The sequence below is a fragment of the Chelon labrosus genome (assembly GCF_963514085.1).
Source record: "Chelon labrosus genome assembly, chromosome: 18".
Taxonomy (NCBI): domain Eukaryota; kingdom Metazoa; phylum Chordata; class Actinopteri; order Mugiliformes; family Mugilidae; genus Chelon; species Chelon labrosus.
The window spans coordinates 15,541,075-15,567,985 of NC_140351.1; the positions used below are offsets into that span (position 1 = coordinate 15,541,075).

The 26,911-nt window shown below is 43.8% G+C and overlaps 2 protein-coding genes across 4 annotated transcripts in view; both read left to right on the forward strand.

The window, feature by feature from the left end:
* Positions 1-448: 448 nt before the first annotated feature.
* On the forward strand, positions 449-14,014 carry topbp1 (DNA topoisomerase II binding protein 1). 3 transcript variants are annotated; one of them, XM_084566416.1, is made up of 28 exons: positions 449-888; positions 1,085-1,184; positions 1,285-1,419; positions 1,495-1,638; positions 1,769-1,950; positions 2,102-2,295; positions 2,444-2,623; positions 2,817-2,989; positions 3,106-3,269; positions 3,440-3,684; positions 3,807-4,144; positions 4,291-4,463; positions 4,908-5,119; positions 5,243-5,559; positions 5,677-5,862; positions 5,954-6,069; positions 6,401-6,524; positions 8,010-8,168; positions 8,266-8,362; positions 8,459-8,651; positions 8,833-9,062; positions 9,856-9,998; positions 10,163-10,259; positions 10,598-10,761; positions 11,686-11,814; positions 11,914-12,003; positions 12,884-13,045; positions 13,171-14,014. In XM_084566416.1, exons 2-28 carry the CDS (start codon positions 1,098-1,100, stop codon positions 13,297-13,299), a joined length of 4,563 nt encoding a protein of 1,520 aa, XP_084422542.1. In that variant the 5' UTR covers positions 449-888; positions 1,085-1,097; the 3' UTR covers positions 13,300-14,014. The 3 variants fall into 3 exon arrangements, with proteins under 3 accessions (XP_084422542.1, XP_084422544.1, XP_084422543.1); XM_084566418.1 differs by having other exon boundaries at positions 1,089-1,184; XM_084566417.1 differs by lacking the exon at positions 449-888 and having other exon boundaries at positions 949-1,184.
* An 8,338-nt stretch (positions 14,015-22,352) lies between these two features.
* The window catches only part of tmem108 (transmembrane protein 108), a gene marked incomplete at its 5' end in the record, with an annotated part of 37,417 nt that continues 32,858 nt past the window's right edge, over positions 22,353-26,911 (forward strand). The window contains one exon of the mRNA XM_084566647.1: positions 22,353-22,481. Coding sequence (XP_084422773.1) covers positions 22,353-22,481 — 129 coding nt within the window. The remainder of the gene's footprint in view (positions 22,482-26,911) is intronic.

The following is a 26,911-nucleotide window of genomic DNA, read 5'->3' on the forward strand; positions in this document are numbered from 1 at the left end:
ATTAATTGGATTTAACCAGGTCTATGTCATACAGAGGCCCTAACAATCCACATATTCTTAAAGAAAAAAGGCCTGATTCACACATATACATATTCTGTGTGGAGTTTGCATGTTCTCCCTGTGTCTGCGTGGGTTCTCCGGCTTCCTCCCACCATCCAAAGACATGCTCATTAGGTTAATTGGTGATTCTAAATTGGCCGGAGGGTGTACCCCTGCCTCTCGCCCGATGACAGCTGGGATAGGCTCCAGCAGACCCCCGTGACCCTTAACAGGACTAAAACGGGTATAGAAGATGAATGAATGAATATATATATAATCTGTCAAGACACAGGTTCTATTTAGGTTTATGTGCACTTAAATATTTAAAGTCTTTTACCAGATTGGTTTTGATGTATAAATAAATATGTATAAAATCTACTTATACCTTTTAGACTGGTCACTTGTATTATTTTCTTGCTGCGGAACGTTTGAACTGCCCTCGATTCCGCTTGGTCAGATTAGGAGGTAACACCGGAAATTACGCAAAAGGCGCGAACAATATCAACAAAGAGTGCATTTTAATTTCGCCAGACTTTTTTGTTTGCATTACTATAACATGTTCATTAATTTATTTAGTTCCGTGGATATTATTGATTGTATGTTTATGATAATATGAATTCTAAGGGCTTTTGAAGCGTTTTTACTTTATAAATAAGATAGATACCGGTTTGAATGTTAGCTAACCGGTTAATGTTGCACCCTTCCTTTCAAGTCACTTAACGCAGGCTCCTGTAGACAAAGTGAGGTCTTAGTTCGAGGAGTTTCTTTTTGACAAGGTGGACTAACATTAAGATAGTGTCATATGACAAGTTAAAGGTCTTACTGGTAATCTGAGGCAATCTGTATGAGGTAAGTGGTTTAGCTAACTTTAGCGTGAATTACTATTTTAAATGTTAGCATGCTAATCCCGTGTCAGGTCGCTATTTATAGCTGTACTAACGTGACACAGCATATTCTCCGTAAGTTATTATTAATGTCAGCTCATTTGCTGTTTCTAAAGTCATTGTAGCAAGTGTCGTATTTTTTTCTGATGTTCTCTGTGAAGGTAGAGGTTCACCATGTCCAAAGGAGACAAGGAAGCTTTTATAGTGAAGTTTGTGGAGGGTAAAGGACCAAAAACAGAGTATGCTGTCAAAGCTTACGAGGTAAACTCACCTACCAGGTCAACTCTTTCTATTTACATTTGTTTTGCAAGGGTCTCTCTTTCTCTTTCTTTGCAGCTCATTATTATGATTGTTTGAACAGGCTATTTTGGAGCTGCAGTCTGAGAAGCATTTGAAAACCATCAAAGAGGAAGATGTTTTACAGATGGACCAGAAGGACAAGTCTCTGTTTGTCTTCAGCAGCTTCACGTCGCCTGCCTTTCTACACTGCAAGAAGGTGTAAATCAGTGTCAGCACACAGTTAAAGCTTAATGCAGAGATTAACTTTTCTTTTCTCATGTTTTATTTGCAGCTTGGCTGCAGAGTTGTGAGTCCGCTGGTGGTGTTGTACTGCCTGCAGCATCAGCGCTGTGTCCCCAAAGCAGAGAAGCCTGTCTACAACATGGCCATGGCTGACGTCACTATTTCCTGCACCAGCCTGGACAAAGCAACACGGGTCAGTTCATTGTGTTTCATTGTTTCCAAAAGGTTACTCTAATAACAGAGTCCGTTTTAAATTTCGGAAGGGTTTAATGCGTGAAACATGAGGCAAAACTCTACTTCAAAGTGTTTGTCTGACTCTACAGGCAGAGGTGATGGACCTGGTGCAACTCATGGGTGGACGGGTCTATCTTGATCTAAACGTGTCCGTCACACACCTGATTGCTGGAGAGGTGGGCAGCAAAAAGTACCTGGTAGCTGCCACTTTGAGTAAACCTATTCTACTGCCCTCATGGGTGAAAGCATGCTGGGAAAAATCACAGGACAGGTATGTACTGTGACTAACTTAGCTCAGACTTTTAGAAATTAAAGATGTTTTACTAAAATTCTCCAGTTCTTATTACAAGTATTGAAGCAAATTGTTGTTATGGCCGTTTAAACGTAGATTAAAAAAACAAATCTCCTTCCACCCCTTTCAGTCTTTTCAGGTATACAGATTTGCCCACAGAGGACTATTTGTGTCCTGTGCTGCGTGGCTGTACTGTTTGTGTCACAGGCCTCTCCAGAACAGAGCGCAAAGAGGTGGAGCGGCTCTGTGAGGAACATGGGGGCAACTACAGCGGTCAGCTCAGAATGAATGAGTGCACACACCTCATTGTTAGTGATCCAACAGGTAAATAAATACGCCTCTAAGACTTGAGTCAGCAATAGGACATCAGAAATCTTAAGACAAATAGTTCAACAGATGATTATTCTATGAAATATATAATATATACAGTGGCATCTTTAGTATCAGTGTTATTCTGTGTATTTTGTTGCAGGTCAAAAATATGAGTGTGCTCGGAGTTGGAATGTGTATTGCGTGTCTCTGCACTGGCTGTTCGACAGCATAGAGAAGGGCTTCTGTCAAGATGAGAGCAGGTACACTGTGGAGCGCAGTGCCACGTCAAAAACCACTCGACCGCACACTTCTACCCCCACTGGCACCAACAAGAAGGAGGGTGAGACATAGAGTTAAATAGTTATTTGTTTTTCTGCATTTAAAGGTGTATTAATGCTTTGCTTTGGCAATATTGTTTTTTTAAGAAACTTTCATGCCAATAAAGCCCATTTTGAATTTTTGAATTGAATTGAATACTCTTAAAATATCAGGAGTTGTGTTTTTTTGTTTGTTTTTGTTTTTTCAATCTCCAGAGGGTCCATCTCTTTTGGGCTTGAGCCACATTTCTGTCAACGCTAGCATGACCATAAACGACACAGCCCTCACCACCGCCTCCAGCACCATCAGTCGTCTGGAAGCTCCAGACCCCATAGACAGTCTGGATCTCACCGTGTGCCCAGCTGACGATATATTGGACGGCTGTAAGGTAAACACCTGTGTTTTTTTCTTATTTAAATATTTATGTGCATTGTGTGTCGGTGTGTTGATTCTGTCTAAAGGTAAACTTGAGGTTTTATTTCACACGCGTTGTATTTTGCGCAGCTGTATCTGTGTGGCGTGTCGGGGAAGAGGCTGGAGAAGCTGCGGCGTCTTGTGAATGCTGCGGGAGGTCTGCGCTTCAACCAGCTCAGTGAGGAACTTACACATGTGGTTATGGGACAGCTGGACGAGGAACTGAAGAATTTTCTCTCCAAAGCCAATCACAGGTCTGAACTAAAGAGATGAATAACTTTTATAGCCTCCACTGTTCATTGTATACTGGAGGTTGGTGTTTTGGGGAGTTTTTAATGTTCAAAAACTAATTCAATGTTCAGTATGAGGCATGTATAAGACGATTAGTGTGTTACTAATCCTATGTCCCTATCTTACCTCCTAGGCCACATGTAGTAACAGTCCAGTGGCTGCTGGACAGCTTCTCCAAAGGCAGTCTGCTCCCAGAATCAGGATACCTCCACCCCGACTGTCTGCCTCCTGCTCCGGTGACTGTTTCTGTGCCAGCCCATCACATGCCCACCTCCTCACCGCCGGCTGGTCCACCTGTTGCCAGTCCCAGCACTCCCACACAAAAGAGAGCAGACGAGGATCTTCTCTCACAATACATGGATGATGACCCTACAGTGAGTAAGTATCAGATGCTGAGGGGTGTATCGGTCATTCGGTGAGACGTTTGAAACCTGGTGGTTATATCTGAGTTCGATTAGTTTTACAAATGCAGCTGATGCCATTGTCTGTTTAATTTCCAGTTGATATGCCACCACCAGCAGCTGAGAACAGCAGCAGGAGGTCAGTCAGTACAGCCGCAGAGCCCGAGCCAGAACCCTGTGCAGCAAACCATACCACAGAACCTGAGCCAGAAGTATCTCTGCAAGAAGCCAGCGAGCTGGGACTGTTTTTTGGGAAATCTTTCCTTCTTGTGGGTTTCGGTGCTGAGGCCGAGGCGCAGCTCTCTATGCTGGTGACAGAGCATGGAGGCAGGTTGCTGATGGGCCGTACACGGGTTGTGGCCGACTATGCCGTAGTCCCGCTGTTGGGCTGCTCTGTGGAGGCCACGGTGGACGAAGTGGTCACCGACACCTGGCTGGTAAGATCACAGACAAGCTTGTGACCCTTGTAGAGAAACCTGTCTCGTCAAGAAGCAGCTGCAACTGGATTTGATGTTAAATACACACCCGTTTAATATTTCTGCATGTTTTGAGAGTGCCCTTTGTTTTTCATTTTCATTTTCAGGCCATGTGTGTGGAGAAGCAGTGTCTTCTGCAGCTGTCCTCCAACCCTTTGTTCACCCCAGTTCCTGTGATGGACGGACATTTTCCTCTCAAAGACTGCGTCCTCTCAGTTAGCCAGTTCACAGGGGCGGAGAGGGAGTCTTTGGTGGAGCTGGCCAAGCACCTTGGAGCCAAGTAAGACTATTTTGCTCATTTCGTTCAGGCTACATGGCACAAACGTTAAGTGCTGCAGAAGTGTTTGGAGGTTTTAAATTGATTTGGCGGAGTAATTTGTTCCAAGAGTCAATAGTCCAGCTAAACTGCTGCAGCGTTTGCTTAGGTCTTTATTGGTTTTCTTTAAACAAATATCACGAAGTAAAAAAAAGTCTGTAGCATTAGAAATGTGTGCACTGTAATATCAAATGAGGTGTTTTCTGTTGTAGATACTTTTTTCCAGGTGTTTGTGCTCGTAGCCAGTGGCATTTTACCACCGTTAAATAATTAAAGACACATTCCTGGGCTCTGTTCATCGTTAAAACATAAATTCACTCTCACTGCTTTATATGTTTTACTCTCATGTGTCCTTCTGTCAGTTGTGAACAGCCAGTCTTAAATCTTCCTTCCCTCCCCTTGCTGCAGCGTCCAGGATTACTTTGTACGCCTGGCAAACCAGAAGAAAGGCATGCTGGTCAGCACTCATCTGGTGGTAAAGACCCCTGAGGGCACAAAGTACCAGGCGGCGAAAAAGTGGGGATTTCCTGCCGTTACCATGCACTGGTTACTGGACTCCGCTCGAACTGGCCAGAGGGCCGACGAGGAGAGGTTTTCCGTTGACCGACCACCCTCGCCAGGTTTGACTGCATGTCTTAACTTTCACAATCCATACTTCTAAGCACTGTGTTTGATTCATAACTAATATTAATCAAAACCTTATCTGAGATGTTGACTGGAGTTGTGACGGTCCTTGTCCACAGAGAGGGACGAAGAGAGTTTTGTCGGTGGTTCCCAGAAGCCAGCCATGCCTCCACCAGCTCGTTTGTCTCCAGACATCCCGTTGCTCGGTGTCCAGAGTGGTAAAGCTGTCACCCCGCTGGATTTAGGTCGCTTCCGAAGCAAAGTGTTTCGCTCTGTGCTGGAAGAGATGAAACCCAAAGAGGACGTCAGCACCCCCAGACAGAACAAGGAGGGTGGCAGAAGGAATCCACTTCAGAAGGAGCCCTGCCTGCAGCTGGATACTCCTTCTCGTTTCCTCAGTAGAGATCAGCTCTTCAGGCCTTCCTTTAATGTCAAGGTTGGGGCTCGCTGAGTAGTGATAGAATTAAGATTTGTGCTCATACACATGGCAACAAATATCCACTGACATATTATAGATCATTCTGTGAGTACATGCACGGTTTCTTTTATTTAGGATGCACTTGGAGCTTTGGAAACTCCAGATGGGAGCTCAAAGCCAGGACAGAAGGTGGAGACTCCACTAACTGATGTCATCAACAAGAACCTGAAGGTGGCTCTGGCCAATAGCACCCGCAGTAATATCTCAGACATGCAAGCAGTCTCTGCTAGCCCCCAGTTCACGAAGACAACTGAGAAGGAGGTAAGCAATAGTATGCATGTAATTACGTGATACTTTACCCACCACACAGGACAATGCGTGTGTGATATAAACGCAAATTTTTGTATTTAAGGTCCCAGAAAAAGATCTGGGTCCCTTGACTGGTGTTGTGATCTGTGTGGGAAAGAAACTGAGCAAAATACAGAGCGAGCTAAACGCCGTCGCCGCCTCACTTGGAGCCGACTTCAGGTATTCAGCACTTTTTAATTTTAAAGTTCATTTGGAGGACAAGTTCCCCATTTTTGTCGAGTCTTTTTTCAACCATCCTTTACGTGCACGTATATACAATGAGTTGATTATTAGTCACCAACTTCCCTTGATTCTTCAGAATGTATTATGACATTTAAACACATTCGGTTGAAAGTGTTTATTTCAAAAAGAATAATTAAAGTGAGCTGTAGCCCTAGATTGTTGTAAGAAAGCCCTGAAAATTTTCACCTAGCTTTTTATTTAATTGTTTTTCTATATGGAGGCAAATAAAGCAAATGTTTCTTCATGAACTTCATGAACTGAATTTCAGGTGGGCGTGTGATGACACAGTGACACACTACATCTACCAAGGCCGAGTGGGGGACAGCACCAAAGAATACAAAGCAGTGAAGGAGAGAGGACTGCATGTGGTCTCCCAGTACTGGCTGCACGCTGTATGTTTCACAGTAGGCTGAATGAAGTTCAACTCTTGGAGAAATAATTTACTGATAAACTATGCTACAGTGTAGAGTCACCATCTTTTTCTGGAGTAGAGTTATGAATTGGATGACTGCTCATTACATTACAAATACTGGCTCAGAAAGAGGAGAACGGGTTCTATCTGATCTTCGCAATGATGTTCTTCTCGCGCCATTTCTGTAAATATGTGTACGTGGGGTTTAAGCTTGGTTGGTTTATTCTTCTGTGTCAGATCTACACGGAGTCTATGTCTTAGCCAGGTGACCCACTGCGTTGTGAGCATTTCAAATTAAATCAGGTTAGCTTTGTTTGTCTTATATACATAGACCAGGCATAACATTATGACCACTTTCCTAATATTGTGTAGGTCTCCCTTGTGCCTCCAACACAGTAGGGATTCATCAGAGAATAGACATGGGTCTTCTGAGGGTGTCCCGTGGTGTCTGGCAACAGAATGTTGTTAGTGGGGGCCCTTGGGTCCTATGGGTTGAGAGGAGGGGCCTCTGTGGATCATCCCACAGATACTTGATCAGTTTGGGATCTAGGGAATTTGGAGGCCAGGTCAACACCTTGTGCTGTTCATGTTTTCTAAGTTGTTCCTAAACCGTTTAGTGTGTGTACCTGTGTCAGTCAGGCTGCATCCTGCTGGGGATGGCTGCTGTCATCAACTAGTGTCATTGCTATGGAGTCGGGGGGGGGGGGGGGTCTGGTCTGGTCTGGTCTGGTGTAGGTGGGCGGTCTGGTCTGGGTCTAGGTGGGCGGTACATGTCTAGGTCCAAAAGTTTCACAGCAGAACATTGAATTGTCACAAGATCAATGTTATTTACTTCTCCTGTCAGTGGTCATAATGTTATGGTTGATCTGTGTATGTCCACACATACAGAGAATAGATCCCTTATCTGTTCTCAACCCATCCAAATCCCGTCGCGTGTACGTCTACAGAGAGATATCGACAGGCAGATTTACATCATCTGCGTTTATTTCAGATCAGTGTGCTCACAGTATAGATATAGATGTCACTAGAGGATAATGTGAATAGGACAAACAGACCAGTTGTTGTAGTCTGGTTGTTGCCATGACCTGAAGTTGCATTTCTCAGAAGGTGCACCTCAGGTTATGCCGCTGATTTGTCTCATAAGTATAAATTAGGTTTCAGGCTGAGCTTCAAGGCCGTGACACCCTCATTAAGAATTAGAGGAAAATATTTAGTCTCCTTTGCTTAAACAAGAACTTGAAATGTATCTTTATATGTTGGACTAACATTCAGTATTCACGCAAATTCTACCTGGGGGAAATAATTATCATCAACAAAATTAGAAGAGCAAGAGAAAACCAGCTTTGATATGTTAATGAGGTTTCGGTTGTGTTTCCCCTCATAATTATTTTAGTCAGTTAATGTTTGCCAAAGCTCTTTAAAGTCTCTGGGTGCAGTAACAGCCTGTACATTTCTTCCTGTGCAGTGTGCCGAGGAGCAGAGGCACGTCCCCGAGTCTTTGTACCCTTTCACCTACAACCCTAAGATGAGCCTCACCCTGAGCCAGGTGCCCAGCAACTCTCAGAGGTCTCCTCCTCTAACGCGAACTCAGCTCAGAGACCTCGCTGACGGAAAGGACAACAAGGTGGGTCTAAAGATATCATTTCACATCGGTGGCCATGCATACGTTGTCAAAAAGTATCTCTGGGTTTTCTAATTGAATTAAGTCTCTTTCCCCTCAGTCTGAGCACAACACCACAGAAGAAGCTACAAACCTACGTCGTGTAAGTGATGGCAGCGTGGATCAAGAACAACTGAACGACAGCACAGAAAAGGGCGGTGAGTGTCGTTTTCCAGCTGTTGATTGATTCCACCCAGCTTCACACACTCTAAGCGCTTCATTAAGGATTTGTTTTATCTTTCTTAATATCTCAGAGACCCTAGAAATGAGACAGAACCTGCAACGACAGCTGCAGGAGATCATGTCAGCCACCAAACTGACAACAGGAAGGAGGAGCTCCATTAGACTTGCTAGGATGGGATCGGGTGGAGCCGACTCGGGACCACACACACCTGAAGGCAGCCGAGTCGGACGGAGCGGCAACAGGCGAACTCTGGAAGCCCTGAGGTACGTACGATGCTGCTATACAGTGCTATACACTATTAGAGGTATCACTTAAAATCAAATTAAGATGTCGTCATTACCATTGGTATTAACAGAACCTTGTTCTTCATATTTATTGGTTTGTTTGAGACTTTTATTATTACCAAAACAAATTTTTGCCTTTACACATCTGTCCTTACTGCAGGATGTCCAGAGAGGCAGCCATGGATGTAAACACTGAGCCGTCTCAGAGTGAACAGATAGTGTGGGATGACCCTACGGCCAGAGAGGAGAGGGCCAAGCTGGCTGATAACTTACAGTGGCCGGGCAGTCCCTCACAGCACTCAGAGTCCCTCGCACCTCCGCCTCCCCCCACCGCAGACAACGGACCTCAGTTCAGGGACTCCATGACTGACTCTGAGCTGGTGGAGATGGGTAAGAGATCAGGAGTCATTTGACTGAATGACCAAATAACATAATGGTTATGTTATATAACTGAGTATTTGGAGTTTGTCTGTGATCTGAATCCCGTGGGGATCAGCCATGTCAAGTAAAAATTAAACGGCAAATTAGCTACCATCTTTCTCCAAACACAAAGGTCTTGTGATAAAACTAGACCCATTTCACTGATTTATTTTTGCGTTTGTTATTGAAGGAGTTTTGTTTCCTCTGTGCCTTCCTTCTGCTTCTTTCTGGCTCAAGTTTTATGGAAGCTTTGTTGGCAAAAAGCGTTAGTGAGTGAGATCTTGAAGGATTATGAGACTGATGACACACACGGCAGCACATTTGAGTGTGTTGGATTTTAGTTATTGATGCATTAACCTGTCCGTCAGGTCCCATATCCAGCTCCTGACTTCTGTCCAGGATAAATACAGTCTTATAACGATCTGATAAGTAACTTAAGCTGTAGAGGTGTAGAGCTGTCGAGAAGCATAAAAGGTACAGTGTTTACCTCTGACATGGAGTGGAGTGGAAGTAGGACGTAGTAGGGTAATACTAGTAATGTGCAAGTGGGGCTTATTTTATTTTGTGTAATAAATCCTGTCTTCATGGAAGTTTGTGGTACAGTTTGTTGCATCTTACTAAGCTTGAAAACCTTCCCTTTTTACACTCATTTGATTTGCATATAACTGAAGTGAAAACACCAGTGGATCCACAACATCCTGCTGAGAACAATGGAGAAATATGACTTCTGATACATTGGGATATTCACTCTTTTCTCTCACAGCTGCCTGTGACGTCATTGACCGGCAAATGGGTCAGAAAATCTTGACGCCTCCGTCAGAGGAGTCGGAAAAAGACATCCTCACTCCTAGAGCTCCCAGCATCGCCTTTCCTCTCGCCAATCCCCTGGTAGCACCAGAGCCCCAGGTCTGTCCTCGCGTTAATATTTAACAAGCCAAACATTGATCTGGCCAAACAGCTGCACACACGTGCTAACGAGGGCTCGCATGACTTGTACATCTGTATATATATATATATAATGTCTCCTTCAAACGAGCTGCCGCTGCTAAAAGGTGGTTTATTTCCCTCAGGAGGAGAAAGAGGAAGAGAAGCAGCCTCCCAGATTTCAGCTGTCCTCCCTCAGCCCTCAGGAGCGCATCGATTACAGTCACCTCATAGAGGAGCTCGGTGAGTCTCTCAGCTAATTAGGGAGCTAACGGTGTTTCATCCCACTGCAGTAAAAAAGACAACAGATACCATGTCTGCACTCAGAGGAGCTGATCCCTGCTGACTGAAACAGAGGATCTGCCTCCGTTATCTGGGATTATTTGCACAGCTCATGACACGTTAATAAACGTGTAAAAAAAATAAATGAGTCTGGTAGAGTCAACAGTTTGGGATGAATATCTTCTGAAAAGATGTTTTGACATGGACTTACAGCATTTTCATGTGATTTCTGATCAAGTTTGCAGCTGTAACCTCAGTACACGTATAGTCTTGACCTGTCTTTGTGTATGTATATGTAGGCGGTGTGGTCCTGGACAAGCAGTCTTTTGACCCCAGCTGCTCCCACATCATCGTTGGGACTCCGCTGCGTAACGAGAAGTATCTGGCAGCGATGGCAGCAGGCAAATGGATCTTGCACCGCTCATACCTGGAGGCGTGTCGCTCCGTGGGCCACTTCATCCAGGTCACAATCTGAACATAACTGTTTTAATACCTCTGCAGAAGACGACTGTTGTCATTCTGTGTTTACATGAACACTAGTAATCCACTAATGATCAGAATAAAAATACACCATGTAACCTCCTCGATCTATTCAAACTGGCTCAATCAGTTTTAGAGGCCTGGTATAGGAAAATATTAGATCCTAACCATTTAAGTACTTGATAAGATCATTTCTCTTTGCTTGGAATAAGTCCATTGGTTGTGGACATGTTTGCCCCACGTGGGGTGATGAGATTACAGGAGGGATGGAAACATGGAGATGGCAAAACAACAAGAGACGAGTTGTTTAAAATGTTTGGTCCGTCTTGGTCGTCTTCTTCTATTGAATGAATTCAGTGAGAATTCTTCTTCTTCTGTTATATTTCCTGTAGATCTGACACTTCACAGCACGCAGAACCAAGTTGTACCACTATTTCTATTCTCCTTGATCTTTGGGGCCATTTAATCACACATACCTTATCAGATCAGGATGATAAAAAGTAATTTAATGTCCTGCTTTCCTTGTGACTGTTTTAATGTTTATTGGCCGTATTAGGGATTTAAAACAGACCGTTTTCACAGCTTTGTCTGTAGATTACATCAAAAATTTGTTCACGTTGCATCAACTCTTCCAGTTGGATAATTCAATAACAACAATCCAATTTAGTTTTATTAGATAATAAAATACAAACTCATGCAGGAAAAGTAACTCTGCAGACAAACTATAGGGCCGTTTAACCTTTCTATTAATAGCTAGCTGCGCGTTTAGCATATATTTCCACTTGCAGAGCAGTAGTGGGGAAATGTTTGCCTTGCAGTGTTTAGTTGGGTTTTCATTAGCCTGCTTGGTCAATGACACTTTAAGTGTTTATTAAGATTTGACGTCTTTTATCTGTTTGTGATCCAGGAGGACGAGTACGAGTGGGGCAGTGGCTCCATCTTGGATGCTTTGCCGTCCATCACCTCCCAACAGAAGAGACTGGCGTTAGCTGCCATGCGCTGGAGAAAAGCCCTGCAGGGACGCTCCGCACAAGAGGTACTTACAGGCTCGTACAGTTAACACCGCCGTTGGAGAGCTCAGTATCTCTTACTGATGTTGAATATGAGACATTTATTATTCCTGTGGTTTTTCCAGGGAGCGTTTAGTGGATGGATCGTCCTGCTGAACATCGACCAGAGCAGAGAATCGGGCTTCAGGCGGTTGCTGCAGTCTGGCGGGGCAAAGGTTTCTCAGCACTTTTCTTTTATGAGCGGCATCCAGCGTTATCTCGTCTGCTGCAGTTTTCAAACCATACAGACAATGGGAAAATGTGCTTAGACAGCATCTGTAAAAAAAAGAACTCACACTAGAGCTTCTCTCTCTTCAAAGGAGTTGTAAATTCTCTCGTCCTATTGCAGAGCAAGATTTAGGTGACATTTATTTTCTCATATAAGCTTTATGGATTTAGGATTTCCTCCATTAAACAGTTTAGACATAGTGGTAAGCACCAGATTCTGATGCATCTCATCTTATAATCAGTTTAGGTAGCAGGAAGTAACCCAAACAGTAGCCTTACTTTCTTTTTGTAATGTGAAATATGGCCTCTGATTGTTCCCTTAAGGTTAATTGTTTTATTTTATATAGGTGAAAGTATTATCATTAAACTGTGAGGAATTGTTTTTCTTTTGTATGTATGAATGGAAGCAGACGGAACCAAATAGTTTGCTAGTTCCTATTTCTCTGCTTGTCTGCGTAGATTTTCCAGTTCATGGTATTTATGTACGAAACAACTGCAGCTGGATTTGTTTGAGTTTTCCTGAAGGCGCTTCACCGCTCACCCAAGTGGTTTCTTCAGTTTCTAAATGACGTGGGAGTTTAGGTTTTTACTGGGAACATCTGGAGCGTGTTGACACTTGAAACCTTGAGAACCATGAGCTGCACGATAAAAATGCTTAATCTGAATAACATTGTCATGTGAGTTTCAGGTGGGCACCGCCCACACATGGAAATAAAAACATAAACTCTCCACTAGTCATTTAGAACTGAAGAATCTCCTGTGCTTTAGTTTTTTTAAAGATGCATTTAAAATCAATCCTCATAACCTTCTTCCATCATCCTTCTCCAGGTCTTGCCCAGTCCCTCTCCATCCTTATACAAAGAGGCCACTCACCTGTTCGCAGACTTCAGCAGACTAAAACCCGGAGACTTCAGAGTCAACGTATCAGAGGCCACCTCACAAGGAGTCACATGCTTGAAGCCAGAGTACATTGCAGACTACCTAATGCAGGTTAGCAGCTCCTTTTTCTTTTCATATGTTCTTTCTCTTGTCTTGAAGGACCTCTCATCCTCTTACACAAAACAGACTCCATACTAGATTAAATGCTAAACGTTTGCCTTGTTTCCATCCTCCAGGAGCCAACTCCGCCTATTGAGCTGTACCAGCTGACTGAAGCTCCCTCAGAGGAAGCTCCAGGTACGCCGTCTCGTAAACGTAAAGCGTCTGCGGACACCTCCAAGCTGAAAAAGAGCCGTCTGAACTGAAACGTGACTCCTGAATATGGCCGTCATTATCCTCAACTCTGTGAAAATGATTGTAAATAAGAGATATTTTATGTCTTGTATGAAAATAAAATAAATGTAGCACTTTTTGTCGTTAGTCTGTATTTTTCATACAACGCAGCAGCCTGAGATGTGAGAATGGAGCTGTGATGGATGACCAGATGAAGGCCTGCAGAAAACGTCGAGTCACGTTTTGTAATTGGGTGCTATGAGATTGTCTGACCTGTAGAGGGCAGCACTTTATTACTGTCAACCTCAGGCCTGCCTTACTGAGGATTTCTCTGCAATGGAGTTGAATAATGAGTCTCTAATGTGCTCTTTTATATCTTTATATATTTAAAAACTTTACTTAATGTTTGAGATTGACTAATTTTTACACTTTATTCAAACCGAAATGCCTCAGACTTCCTCTTGAAGTTATTAGGACATTATTATGTTGCTAACAGCTCTTGTTTCTCTCATATTTAAAGACTAATAAATTGAGTTACTACTTTAAAGTTTGGACATTCCTCACCCGTGTTGTCTCCCCATCTCGTCAACACCAGATTTTGTTTACCCCCTTCGATTTAGGCCTTCGGTTCATGGACGTGCCGTCTCATACCAGGGTGCCAGCTGAGGTTAGAGGCCCCTGTTTGCTCCCATCTGGATGGATAAGTGGTTTAGCCTCATAATAGATGGACCAGCTGACTGCCTCCCTGCATGTTCAGGGCTAAAGTGTGGTATTAGAAGAGGAAGAGCTGTCCAGGTAAAGGAGAGGAGGCGGGGGAGAGACTCAGACTCTGTAGGGCTTAAAAATCTAAAGGTAGCTAAATGTCACTCGAGTCGGTGTGCTCCCAGTGTAATAATTACAGAAGTGATTTCCAACCATTTCATTAAGGTTTAGATTCAGGCCCGCTTCTCACACATTGCATGAGCGGGCGACTTGTTGCCAGACGCACCAGTGAATTTCAGGTCATTGCATTTAAATATTTTACGAGCTTGAAACGGTACAAGTGTAATATTTAATAAGAATAAAACACTGGAGATGGGGACTGGAATCTTCTAATGCCATCCTGCATGCTGTAAGGTGCATCTTGTATCATGATTTCATCTTAGTTATGTCTAAAATAAACACAGTGCGTCAATCACTTAAAAGATAAACCTTTAAAATATTTATTTAAATTATAAGACAGTAGCACACTTCTAATTAGAGGACTATAAAACACACACTAAACTTGAAAATGAATGCTAAGTAATGCTAAAATAATGTTAAGTGTCAAATATCTGAGAGACCACTGACACTGACCCCCACCCGACAACCAACCACAGATACATTTTGCACTGAATGCAGTCGTTTGGCACAGATTCCAGTAGTGCACAGTTGTCATTTTCTATATTTATATTACTTACTTGCCTATTTTTTATACTCAGTTAGCTCATTTTATTCTATTCTTATACTCTTCCTTTTACTGTTTCTGCTTTGGCTTACAACTCCTTGAATCCATCTAAGGGTTAGGAATCTCTTCATCATAGTTTGACAAACTAGGGGGCCCCCAAACAGCATCTTGCTTAGGGCCCCCACGAAGCTAGAAACGGCCCTGATAAAACCGTTTCACATAAATGTTTAGTGATTTCCTGATTCTCTAAAAGATCATTCCCAGGTGCCACTGCACACCTCTCTCCGGCTGGTCTGTCTGTCCATTTTGTGAGGATGTCTTTATTGTTTCCGATCAACAGGTGTCCCATAGAGGTGGGCTAATAGCCCTCTTTGCTGACTGGCAGGTGGCCAAGAGCCGAGTTCCATTGACGCTTTCTTTCGTCATGGCGTCGCTCTCTCCTCTCCTCCTGTAATGTAACTTTGAGGTTTTCCTGTCGGGACAGTGGATTTCAGCACGACTCTGCCACCGGGGAGGAAACTCTGCAGCAGTCCTCATTAAAATTCCCTGTCCGTACACTCCGCGAAAACCTCCTTTAGTGGGTGGCACCGGCGTCCTGCGCGCCTCTTAATTGCGCACCGAGCACTAAGGAGCGATCGCGGATCACAGTCGTCGCCAGTGGCCGCGGATCACGCTGCCTTGAGGCGGAGAGTTGCCTTCTCGTCCCGATATTTAGGGCTGAGGGAGGAAAGGTGGGCGCAGAGGTCCGAAGGTCCAAATAAAAGGGGTGGCGCTCTGCGCATCTTGTCCAGCGCCTGGACGCACCGTGCCGTTTCTCAGTGACAGAGGGGGACCCACAGCGACACGATCCGCGCCTGCAGTCCGCAGCCGGGGCTCCACTGGCTTCACGTTGCTGCTCATGATTTTGACATTTCTCGGCGGGGACTGGCAACATGTGCGTCCGGACGGTGTGAAAGTGTGACACGGCGGCTTTGGGGTTGCATTTCTCTCGGATACGCTGAGTACCCGACGTTACGGCGCACCTTGTGTAATAGGTAAGTCCATCAATTCAGGTCTCTGCTTCAGATCAGACAGCTCACCCACTCATCTGAGCCTCTGTGGTGTAGTATTGATTGCTCTGAGAATACCTGTGGTTATCGATTACGTTGTGAATCCGATTTGTTGAAATCCACGCTGAGGGTTTCCAGGCAATTACGAGCGCGGTGACAGAGGTGGAGGTGCGAGCATCAGATCGCTGTCAGCTGCTGCTGCGGAACATGTCACTGCAACACATCATCCTAATTCATACCCTATCAGCTCAGAGCTGGGTGTGAATAGTGATATGTGGATATTGGACTGTGAGAAGTTGGCCAGTTCTCTGGAAGCTTCCTGAGAACATACACATCCAGTGGAAAGAAGATGGGTAATAATTGGGTTATGTCACAGTTTACTGGGATTTAAGACAATCCCAGCCTTAAAATCCTTTAAAACTAATGAATATAGCCAATTAAGAAAATGTTCCCTGATTATGCTCCCAGGCTGACACTTAATTCTTGGATTAAAGCAGCAGAGCAGTAAACAAAGGCAGCAGCGGCATGGGGTGTTTTCCATCCAGAGATAAAGTTCCTGAAGACAGCAAAAGCCATGGATCTACCAACTTGAAGACCTCTGAACTAAAGTGCCCTTCAAGTGGTTTATTCCTCAAGCAACATGGCAGCAAACAATGCAGATAATAGAAGAAACTCTCTTGAAATGTCAGAGCATGAGGGGCAGACCACGGCACCAAACACCCCATTTGAGTGTGGGGCTTCAGCTTTGTTTTCAAGAACAGTGGGGTTCGTATAGAGCGCAGTTTAAAGTGTGTACTAATTGAACCTGCCGGCCGCTCTCCTCATTGTAACAGGAATGTTTGGCTGCCGGTTCTCCACAGAAACCCCCCACTCCTTTGTTCTGGGGGACAATCCTCCAGTGCCATGTGTGCAGCGGTGGGGGGAGGGAGCGGGTCAGCGGGGGTATTGACATCTGTAGCTGACAGCTTCCTCGGGGCGAGCTGACATGCTGTGATACCATGAATGGGTATTAGGGAACATATGAGCAAAACACTTAACACTAATGAGGACATTTATTCCTTGTGCACAACGCTCAGGACCAGTTGTGCATCCACCGAGGTCTCATATGATGCTGCTCTTCGTAAGATGTAAAGATGAACTGTGTCTAGCTGTTGTTGGAAACCGGTAGTCACGAATCCTTTTGTTTTTCAAGAAAGGGTTTTCCTGGTTGATTTGGCGACACCTGTAGTCACTTGTGGTGACAGAAAATTTAGTTTAATGCCACGGCTCACAAACAAACTATTTGATAAAGAAGTAAGGAGATAACTGGCCTCTTTCCATCATTTCTGTGAGCAACTTTGGTTTGATCCGAGTCCGTGAACAGCGGGGCACAGTGAAAGGAGTTGGTTACCTCACTGAGAAGTTGGATAGACCGCAGCTCTTCATCTAACAGCTCACTGCGGCTGCTTCGAACTCACCCGGTGTCAGAAAATACCAAAGAATGATCACTGTCTTCTTCTGTAAACCCATTTTTGATTGAGGATAGCAGTAAGTGCTAAGCTAACTGAAATGTTCTGCCTTTCCTTTGACTGTTTCATGATAAAAGTCAAGCGTGTGTTTTTCGCAAAATGCTTTTTAATGTGAAGCTTCAGCAGTAGGACGTGTCCAGTTTGTGTTAGCATTGTGTTAGGTTGCAATTTAGCATCCTGCATCTATATCCAGATACGTGATTATAGAGACGTCTGGGTGTGTGGACATGGGAATGTTGTCATGGACATTGACTTCATAATCGTGCAAATCTAAAGAGGGCCATAGGCTCAGTAAGCGTTTTGTTACCATGCAGTGATAGAGAGACGGCTCCTTTAAGCCACATCAGTTTTATTTACAGTATTCTACATCTAGCAGACAACTAATCAGTTGAGCAACAGTAGAAAATAGATCATTTCTACACCTAATTGATTTGCCATTGAAGTTATTTATCTGCTGCTACTCTGTACTTGGCATTGTGTTCAGGAAAACGCTAACATCAGCATGACAAAATGACAATGGTGGCATGTTGGTTCAGTTTGTCAGCGTGCTAACGTGGGTCTATTAGCGGTGAACGCGAAGCGGAGGATATGGGGCTGAAAGAAACGTCATTTGTTCTACAGGTGTTTGGTCTTAAATGTCAAGACATTACTCTTTAAAAACCACAAACTTCTTGGTGGCGCTACAAGAGAGATCACAGTTCACAGTTATTTGAGGGTGTTCCTTCAACTTGTCTGATGTTTTTTTATATAACAGTTTTTGCATGTTGTAGATTAGGTCCTAATTAGTTAATGAAAAATGCAAATGTTACAAATAGGAGCTTTGGTTTCGCTGGACATGACATCCTTGAATCTCAAGCGTCATGATCCAGATGAGTCAAAAATTTTGGGATCTTATTGTTCAGAGGATTTCCTTCTTAGGTAATCACCAGCAATATCCTGGCACTGGTTTGGCGTAGCATAATGCAGGCCAAAGTTTGAGTTAGTCATCACAACATCTTCCTTTGTGGTGCTTTTGGAAGACGTTTCAGTTGCTAAACGGAAAAGCTTGAAAAAAACACCCGTAAAAAGATCAGCTATCCCCTCAAGAGCGACAGAAGTCTTTTAAACAATCATGGAATTTCCAGGAAAAGGGAAATGCTAGTTTCTGACTCAGGGCCCCAGAAAGTCCAGGCTGGTGGGAAAGTGTTGTGGCTATGACAACGTGAGCGGGTTTTGTCCTTGTAAGTAAGCGTCCCTCATGACTGGTGGAGAGTGGTACGCCATCAAGTGGAATGCAGCCCCCACGGGCCCCCCTCACGCCGCACAGTATGTGCTCAGGATGGACTTCGCACCTTTGTCCAGCCTGACAAAACAGCTAGTGGCCAAAACAGGATTTTACCTAAGCACAGGGAGGAAAGCCTGCTTGTGCCTGTGTTTCTTTTCCTGTGTTTTCTAAATGCCGTGCGGCATTAACGAAGGCGCTCAGCTGCCGTTCGAAATGACTATCTTTTAAGCTGAGTGGGGGCTCACATGAGGGAGCTACAGGGGAGGCGCCATTCTCTATTCAACCAAGAAGAAAAATAAATTTTTCTCCCTCAGCCACTTATGATCCTATCAGCTAAAGAGCGTTCCCATAGGACCAGAAGGAGCTAGTCAAGTAGAACTGGCCAAAAAAGAAAACGAAAAGCCTCCTTCTTTCAAGGTGTTGACATTTGAAAGCCACTACACTGTATACAGCAGTATCAGTATTATTAGAACAGGCTCTGTTTGCTCACTGGGGGGGGTATCAGAGGGACTAATACCATGTGATGCTTCAGGTAAACAAAAGACTTGGCACTCGCAGTAAACCCACCTGCCCAGACCAAGCAGAGGCCACAGGAAGAAGAAGAGGGGGCGTTGGTAATGAATAACTAACCATTATGATGATTAAAGGGGCCGATGGGCACGAGGAGATAAGAGCGTGGGGACCGTCGGAGCATGAGGTGTTTACAAGGGGAATTCCTCACATTCCTCGGCTGCAGCCATGCCACTCCAATCTGCACCTCCACCCAGTGATGGCTACCCCCGGTGCCAAGAGGGACCCAAGGGGCCAAAAGGGCCCATAAGTTCCATCTCATTACAAAGCAACTGTAAATGTGTTATGTAAGGGGATTTTGGGGTGTTGCTTTAGAGATTGTCGGGAGTATTTGACAGAGTTCATGTAGCAAGCTGAGGAACATATTCGGATCTCTGGAGAGTTAGAAGCTGCACAAATGCATGCGTTTTGGCATTAAATGAAACAAATGTAAGATTAAGTCACGCAGTCAAAGTGACAGAGCGGTTAGGGTACTGTTCTTGACGAAAATGTTGAACATCTGTTTTTTTAGCCATGTTAGCAGCTTGGCTTTAGGGATAGTTAAGTTTGTTTGTCAGTCCAGACTGAAATATTTCAAGGTTCTGGTTGTGTCGGCATAAAATCTGGTACAGACATTCATAATTCCCAGACGATGCATCCTAATGATGTTGGAGCTGCCCTGATTTTAAACCTGCACCCTTTCACTTAACATCTCCTGGTCGAGTTGGTACAAAGCTTTGTAAAATGAATCATGGTTCCCAGATGATGAATCCCAATAACTTATGCCTTGATTTTTTAATCCAACACCACCAGCACGTCATTGTTATCACTTAACATCCACTGGTTGAGTTGGAACAAACTTTTGTAAAAGCATTCGTGGTTCCCAGATGATGAACCCTAATGATACTGGAGATGTATCAGCCATTAATTCATCATCACCGTCAGGCCATTGTTTCTATTACTCACTAAAATATCTCAATACGCATTGGATCAGTTGGTATGAACGTTTGTACAGGTGTTCATGGTTTCAAGATGATGAATCCTGATTATATTCGTGATATATTCCCTAATGTTTCTTCTGGCACCACCAGGAGGTTGTATTTGTGGCTTTAAGTGAAACGTCTCTACAGCTACTGAATGGTTAGCCGTGACAGTTGGTGCAGACGTTCATGTTCCCCTTGGGATGAATTCTAATAACATTTGGATGGATTGTGATAGAACTTAGATGTTTAAATACCCCAAAAGGGTCATTGCTAATTAGCAAACCGTGGTAACAAGCTAAATTAGCATATACCTGGTAGACATAAGCATGTTAGCGTTGCACAGGCTGTAATCTGACATCAGCATTTGGCGATGGAACATCACTGAAGACCAGTTGTGTTTCCCGTGTAGCACATTTGGAGGATTTATTCAGGAGATAACAGAATGTTTTCTTTAGGTGCAGCTTTAACAAAATAGTGGCTTTTTGCCATAAATGCTCTGGTGTTTTGTACGAGGCAGTCATAAGGCTTGGCTTAACTCTAGCCTTTATCCCAGCACTAGACATATCACACTTTTCCTGTTTTAGCTTGGAGTTACAAGTTGTACAACAGTTTCTCTTCTTACTATATTATTTGAGGTTGTTTGTGTTGTTAACATCAGAAAGCCCCTTTAATCCAGCAACCTTGTCACATAAAAAGTCTTTAGAAAGATCACAGTGCGACAGCCCCACATGTTAAATGGACATGCAGAGAGTTGCGTTGTCCTCTGTGTGCAGGTTTAGGGTCAATCAGCACATTTCTTTTAATGCCGTGCAGATGACTGGGTGTAATAGGATTATGAGAGGGCCCGGCGGGAGGAGAAGAAGCCCTGGGGGAGCTGCGCGTCACCCCTGCAAACCCGAAGCCAGCAAAGACCGGACGCTGGGGGTCATGCGATGAAAGGGGACAATACTAGCAGGTGTCAGCGCGATGATTACGAGGTCTGAGGGTGGGCTCACCTATCAGGATTACTCAGCGCCTTTAATGGATGGCAGGTTGTGACCCCCGGCTAACAAGGAAGCAAATTACCAACATCTCACCCAGAAAAGTGCTATTCTATCAAGTTAAAAAAAAAAAAAGAACCACACACGCACAGAGAGGCTCTGGTTTCCTTGGCAACTTCTTCAATCTGGATATTTGTAACACCGAACGGCATAAAGACCCCTTTGGTTATAGTTTGTGAATGCTTTGTGGACTCATAGGAGTTGCTTGAATTAAGGTTAGAAGCTTTCGATGAGTTAAAATCAAACCCTGCCTAGCGGACAGACTGATAGAGGCCGCAGATTAGAGTGGCACCATATGTTAGGGAATGAGAAGTCCCCACCTGCCACTCTCAAGCTTATTATTAGGCTCCTATGTCACTGTCAGCAGCTAATTGTTGTGGTGGACTGAGGTGACAGTGGAGAACAACACCCCTATCTCGTCTTAATTGCTTGGTCATCTCTACTTTACACTTCCTCCTCTCTAAATCAAAGCAATCCCTTCTCCAAACGCACACACTGTGCATTTGTAATCACACGCGCAAGGTCAGCATTTGATTTTGTGACTTACGCTGCCCTTGTCGGAGCACTTTGAGCCAGAAAAAAAATAAATAAATATCAAGGCTATATAAAACCATTGTTTTCTTTCTGTGCCCTGAGCGTGCTGCATATGGCTCATTTCATGGCTGCTGGAGAGTCTGATTGATGGGCTGTGGAGCGGCGCGGCTGATGTTCTTCATACAGCACTTGGCAGGGCGAGAGCCAAGTCCTCTGCCGGGGTCGCATGAGGTGAAAAGGAAACATGGAGGAGATGGAAGAAAAAGGAGGATTCATTAGAGTGTGCCAAAACGCTCTAAATAACAAAAGGCCAGGAAATGTGGTTTTTCCAATGAACTCTTGGGCTATGCAACGGCTCGCGTGCAAAGCAGGATTGAGATACAGTATGTTTCTGATGTATTCCTTGCCAGAGGTGTCGCAGGAGCTGACATTTCACTGTGATCATGGCGTTAACCACCTCTGGGAGAGCCCCTCAAATATAAAACCATCAGCACTTGTCACCCCCAATTAGGGATCGTACGGTCTTCTCCCATTCTCCTCCTCTGCCTCGCTCTCTAGTCTGAGAGATTTGTGTCCCCAGGGGTCTGGAGAGCTGTCTGGAAATCTGAGACAGTATTAATACAGAATATGACAGCCCCACAAATTAATTTCAAAACACAGAGCGGCGTGTAAAAGAAAGCTGTGAACTGACTGGGAGTGATGGGGTATTGCTTGCGTTGTGCGTGTTTGTTGATGAAGGTGTTTGCGGTGCTGGTAGTGGTGGCGGGGACGGTGGTTTGTGGCAGCCGCATCACCATGGAGACAGGGGCATTATCGTGTTGGGAGGACGTTGATGCCGGAGTGACAGGATTGGCAGCAGCAGTAAGGAGCAAGATTTCCAAGAGAAGATCTGACTGGACGTAAACTGGATGGACTTCTGGCTTCGTGACCGGCGTCGCATTTGTAAATATTCCTCTTCCAAAGTGTCCCTGCCTCTTTCACATTTGTACCGCCACACATTTGCAGCTCAGGACTGCTGATCCACAAAATGCACGCTCCCACTCAGATTATCTCATATGTGCGGAGAATGGCACCGCTGCGAGCCAAATGAAACTGCTGCTGAAGCTGCTGGAACGGCCTCTTCACTCCCCTCTCCTCCTTTCACGAAGTGGAGAGCGAGAGCGTACTTTGGGGGCGAAGGGATGACTTGACGTTTTGGGTTTGTCAGAAGCTGCAAATAAATTGGACACACTGCGCAGGCTGTTTGTGCTGTAAACACGCTGCAGCTGGCTGTGGTGTACGATATGTCAAACATGCTGTAGTAGCTGCAGTTATAATTCTAGCTTCTTTCAGCACTGTAACGGGACTCAATGCATAACGGGGTCTATACACACACTCGCACACTTAAAGGAGCATATCAGTGCGTTTACAGATTTTAGCTCCATAATGGACTAATCCTACCATTCCTGTCCTGGTTGTTTTGATGACATGTAGGATTACTGGCACTAGGAATCTAGTTCCTTTAGAAATGACATCTCTGTCCCTCCTGAGAGCTAAGAACATCTATTTCTTTTACAGTGCAGCTAAATAAACTGTATGGGCTGAAATAGGGATACATTGTGTTGGGCTGTTTTCATACGGAAGTCAACAGTTTAATCAGATACAGTCATTATGTCTTCTGCATCATTAGGCTTGTTAGACTTCCTTAATCCACTGCCATCATCACAGCTTTATTTTATCTTAAGTCATGATAAGCATGACAAATGGAAACTGTTAAATTGCAGTCATCAAGGCCGGTTTACCCGAAGCTGCTAAGTGGAGGACTTCACCAGGCCCAGACCAAGACAAGCCTGTTTGATAAGGGTCCACCAAGAGGAGTCAGAAAGGCTATTTATTAAAGGGGAACTACTGTTTTTTAGAACATGGACCTTATTTCTGGTATAAAATACAATCGTTTACTCACCCATATAACTTTTGTGTAATTTGTATTCCTTCGGGAGATAATTAGATCAGCGTATATCCATATAGTGGGAGTGACTGGGGCACCGAAACGCAGCCTCAAAATAACTGCTGCAAAACTCATTAATTTCACCAATATTTTGTTATTGTACGCTAGTGTTATTCCCTGTTGAGTCCAGAGTTACCTGTTATCATCATCCGGGGTCCATAGATTGACCTACAGACCCCGGATGATGTCTTCTGACCTGGATGATGTCGTCTCTGAGTGCCACGCGCACCCACGGCGGTCAGCTTGTTCACCTGTAATTTGCTACTGCTATGGTTCATCCACAATCTCAGAGTCGGAAAAATAGTCAGCCATGTTGGAAAAAAACTAGCGCTCAGAGACGACATCATCCAGTTTCGCGACAGATAATTCGTTATTTAGAGGCTGCGTTTCGGTGCCCCAGTCACTCCCACTATATGTATGTGCGCTGATTTAATTATCTCCGGAAGGAATATGAATTACACAAAAGTTATATGGGTGAGTAAACAACCGTATTTTATGCCAGAAATAAGGTCCACGTTGTAAAAAACAGTAGTTCCCCTTTAAGTCCACCTTTCTCTTCAGCTCTTTATTAGATAGATAGATAGATAGATAGATGAATAGATAGATATGATACCACTCCGACTTTGCCTACTGCCAAGGTGGTTGGAGGAGGACAAGAAATATAAAAACTCGGCAGTACACTTAACATAATCTGCATTACTGGTATTGTTGAATTCTCGCTCCATTGTTTTTTTGTGTTAGTTTAAGTCAGTCTTGAAGACATTTTTATAAAAAGGGGAGAAACTATGTGATGTCTGGAATGGTAGACAAAACAAATCCAAGGTTTTAAACATATATAGTTTAACCACATGGTTTAAGTGATTTGCAGCAAGCAACAACAACAATGTGCCAAACCACTGGAATGGTCTTTTATATTGCAGAGTTTACACCGCTTTGTCATCTGCGGTGCAGCAGCCCTCTCCTGCAGAAATTATCACCCCAGTGAATCTTAAAATAATGTCCGTGTGGTTTGGCCGCCTCCTCTGCGTTCCCCTGGGCTCTCGCTTCATTCTTCACTCTTTCACTTATATTAGATCCTGCTGCTCGTGCTGCCGCCATACTGCCCCGCGTCCAGGCATCACAGAGAAGAGAGGAGTAGCAGGGTGATGGAGCAAGAGACACCTGCTAACTCTCTCTCTAGGGCAGCTCGATCTCCCCGCGAGGCCACGCATTTGACATTTAACTGCGATAGCCGTAAACAGACCAGTGGAATGCCATTGACATTCATTTTGTCTGGCACAGTTTTTTTTCTGCTGGGTCGGTTTGGTCTTGCTGCGACTCTGCACGGAGGTGAATTGAATAGGGACTGAAATGGGACGTGTTAGCAGAGGTAGCACGTCCCATTTGAAACTTGGTATTTTTCACAACATTCAGCCCTCATTACATTATCTATGTAGGTGCACAGCTATGGTTAGGTGGGCAGAATGGTAAAATAGACAATAGTTGCTACAAGCAAACAAGGTTGGACAGAGTACAGGATTGCAGCTATGGATTATTTTCAATGCTGATTAACATAATTTATAACATAATAAATATTTTTTTTCAATTAAAACATCCCCTGATTCAGTCAGTAAGAGCTCCTCACTCATGACGCCAACATGAACAACACTGGGCTCTATGGATAAGAGACTTATATAAAAAAACTTACTTCTTCCTAATCAAAACTGCAAACTGGAACACAAGTAGGAGCTTAAGGAGCCAGTAAAGATTGATGTTATTGTTTCTGTTCTAAAAATACACTCAAAAAGAATTAAAATTGTACAGCACACCCATTTTATACATAACCCTACCACCTCTTCATTGAATGGGCCATGAGTGGCTACCTCCTGAAGAGACTGTCAGGGTACGTCACACATAAAAACAGTAGAAATTTATCGATTAATCCTAACAAAACAAAAATAGTGATTATAAATTTTAAACTGAGATATAATAAGACAAACGGAGCTAAGAATTAAAGCTGTCTCTTTTAGATTAGATTCAACTTTATTGTCATTTCATATAGTACAGGTACATATACATTGAAATGCAGTCTGGCAACTAACCAGACATGAAAATAGCAAAAAGTGCAAAATTAGCCCAATAGTGGGGAACAAGCTACAACTATTGCATTCAGTATTCAGTATTTTACAATAATAGTAGTGTTAGTAGTCTTCCATGTTTGACTGGACCTATCAGTTACTGACATTGAGTAAAAGTAATATAATGGTATGACAATGATAATGAATTAGTAAATGCTATTTTATGTGGAACCTTTCAGAAAAGTCTCAATTTACATGGGAAAAACTAAAAGCAACTCAAAAATATACTCAATAGATCTTGTTGCGCTCCAGCATCATTGAAACATCAAATGAAGCAATGTCCTCTGGATAAATAGTGTTCATCCCTGATAAGATGCAATGCTGCTGTTCTGCAGGGATGTGGGTGCTTTTCTTCTAATTTGCTTCACTGATGGGCGGAGACTAAGATTTACGATAACTCCATGTACTTCCTCTGATGAAACGTATCAGTCATTTTCTTTGTGCTGCTCATTCTTTCACCTGCTTGTAAGAACCGAGGGGCGTGGATCATCTGTGGTTTATCACTTCATCACTGAAGCTTACCAAACAAATCACCCACAAACCCGGCTCCTCTTCTTGTGACCTATCTCCACCTCTTCATCCATAACATCCAAAGACTGCTGACTCTGTGTGTGTGGTGTCACAGATCTCAGGCAGACTGTGCTGATCCTGGCTTATTCCTCTGCTGTTTACCTATTCATTAATTCAGCCGTGATGAGTGATAGCATGGGCAAACCAAAGCTTCTCATCCTCTGGTAATTAAACTGTTGGTGAGACACTTTTTTATCATGGAAAAAAATGAAAAAAATAAATAAATGCACGCACACACTTAGTCTGAGGAGCTGCTCGTGGGCGTCCCCGGCTAGTGTTGGTAATTAACGTGCTGAGTGGTTGCACTGATTGCTTCATTATGTCTCAGATAGGCGTCTGTGTGAGTGATATTTGATGGATGTTACAGAGTTATGGATGTTAATCCATGCTAATGCTACTTATACTGTATGAGCATGGAGCTCTTTATAAGTTGAGGCTACTTCAACGTATAGGAACAAGTCTGTTTATTGTTTATTGCATTCCTTTAAGGAGCTTACGCCCTGATCTTGATCCTCTTGCATCTCGCTCAACACAACACCAAACCTCAATGCAAATGATTACTCAACATAAACACGTGAGTCCTGTCATAGCTTGTGCGCTCCTGGTCCAGAGTGTTT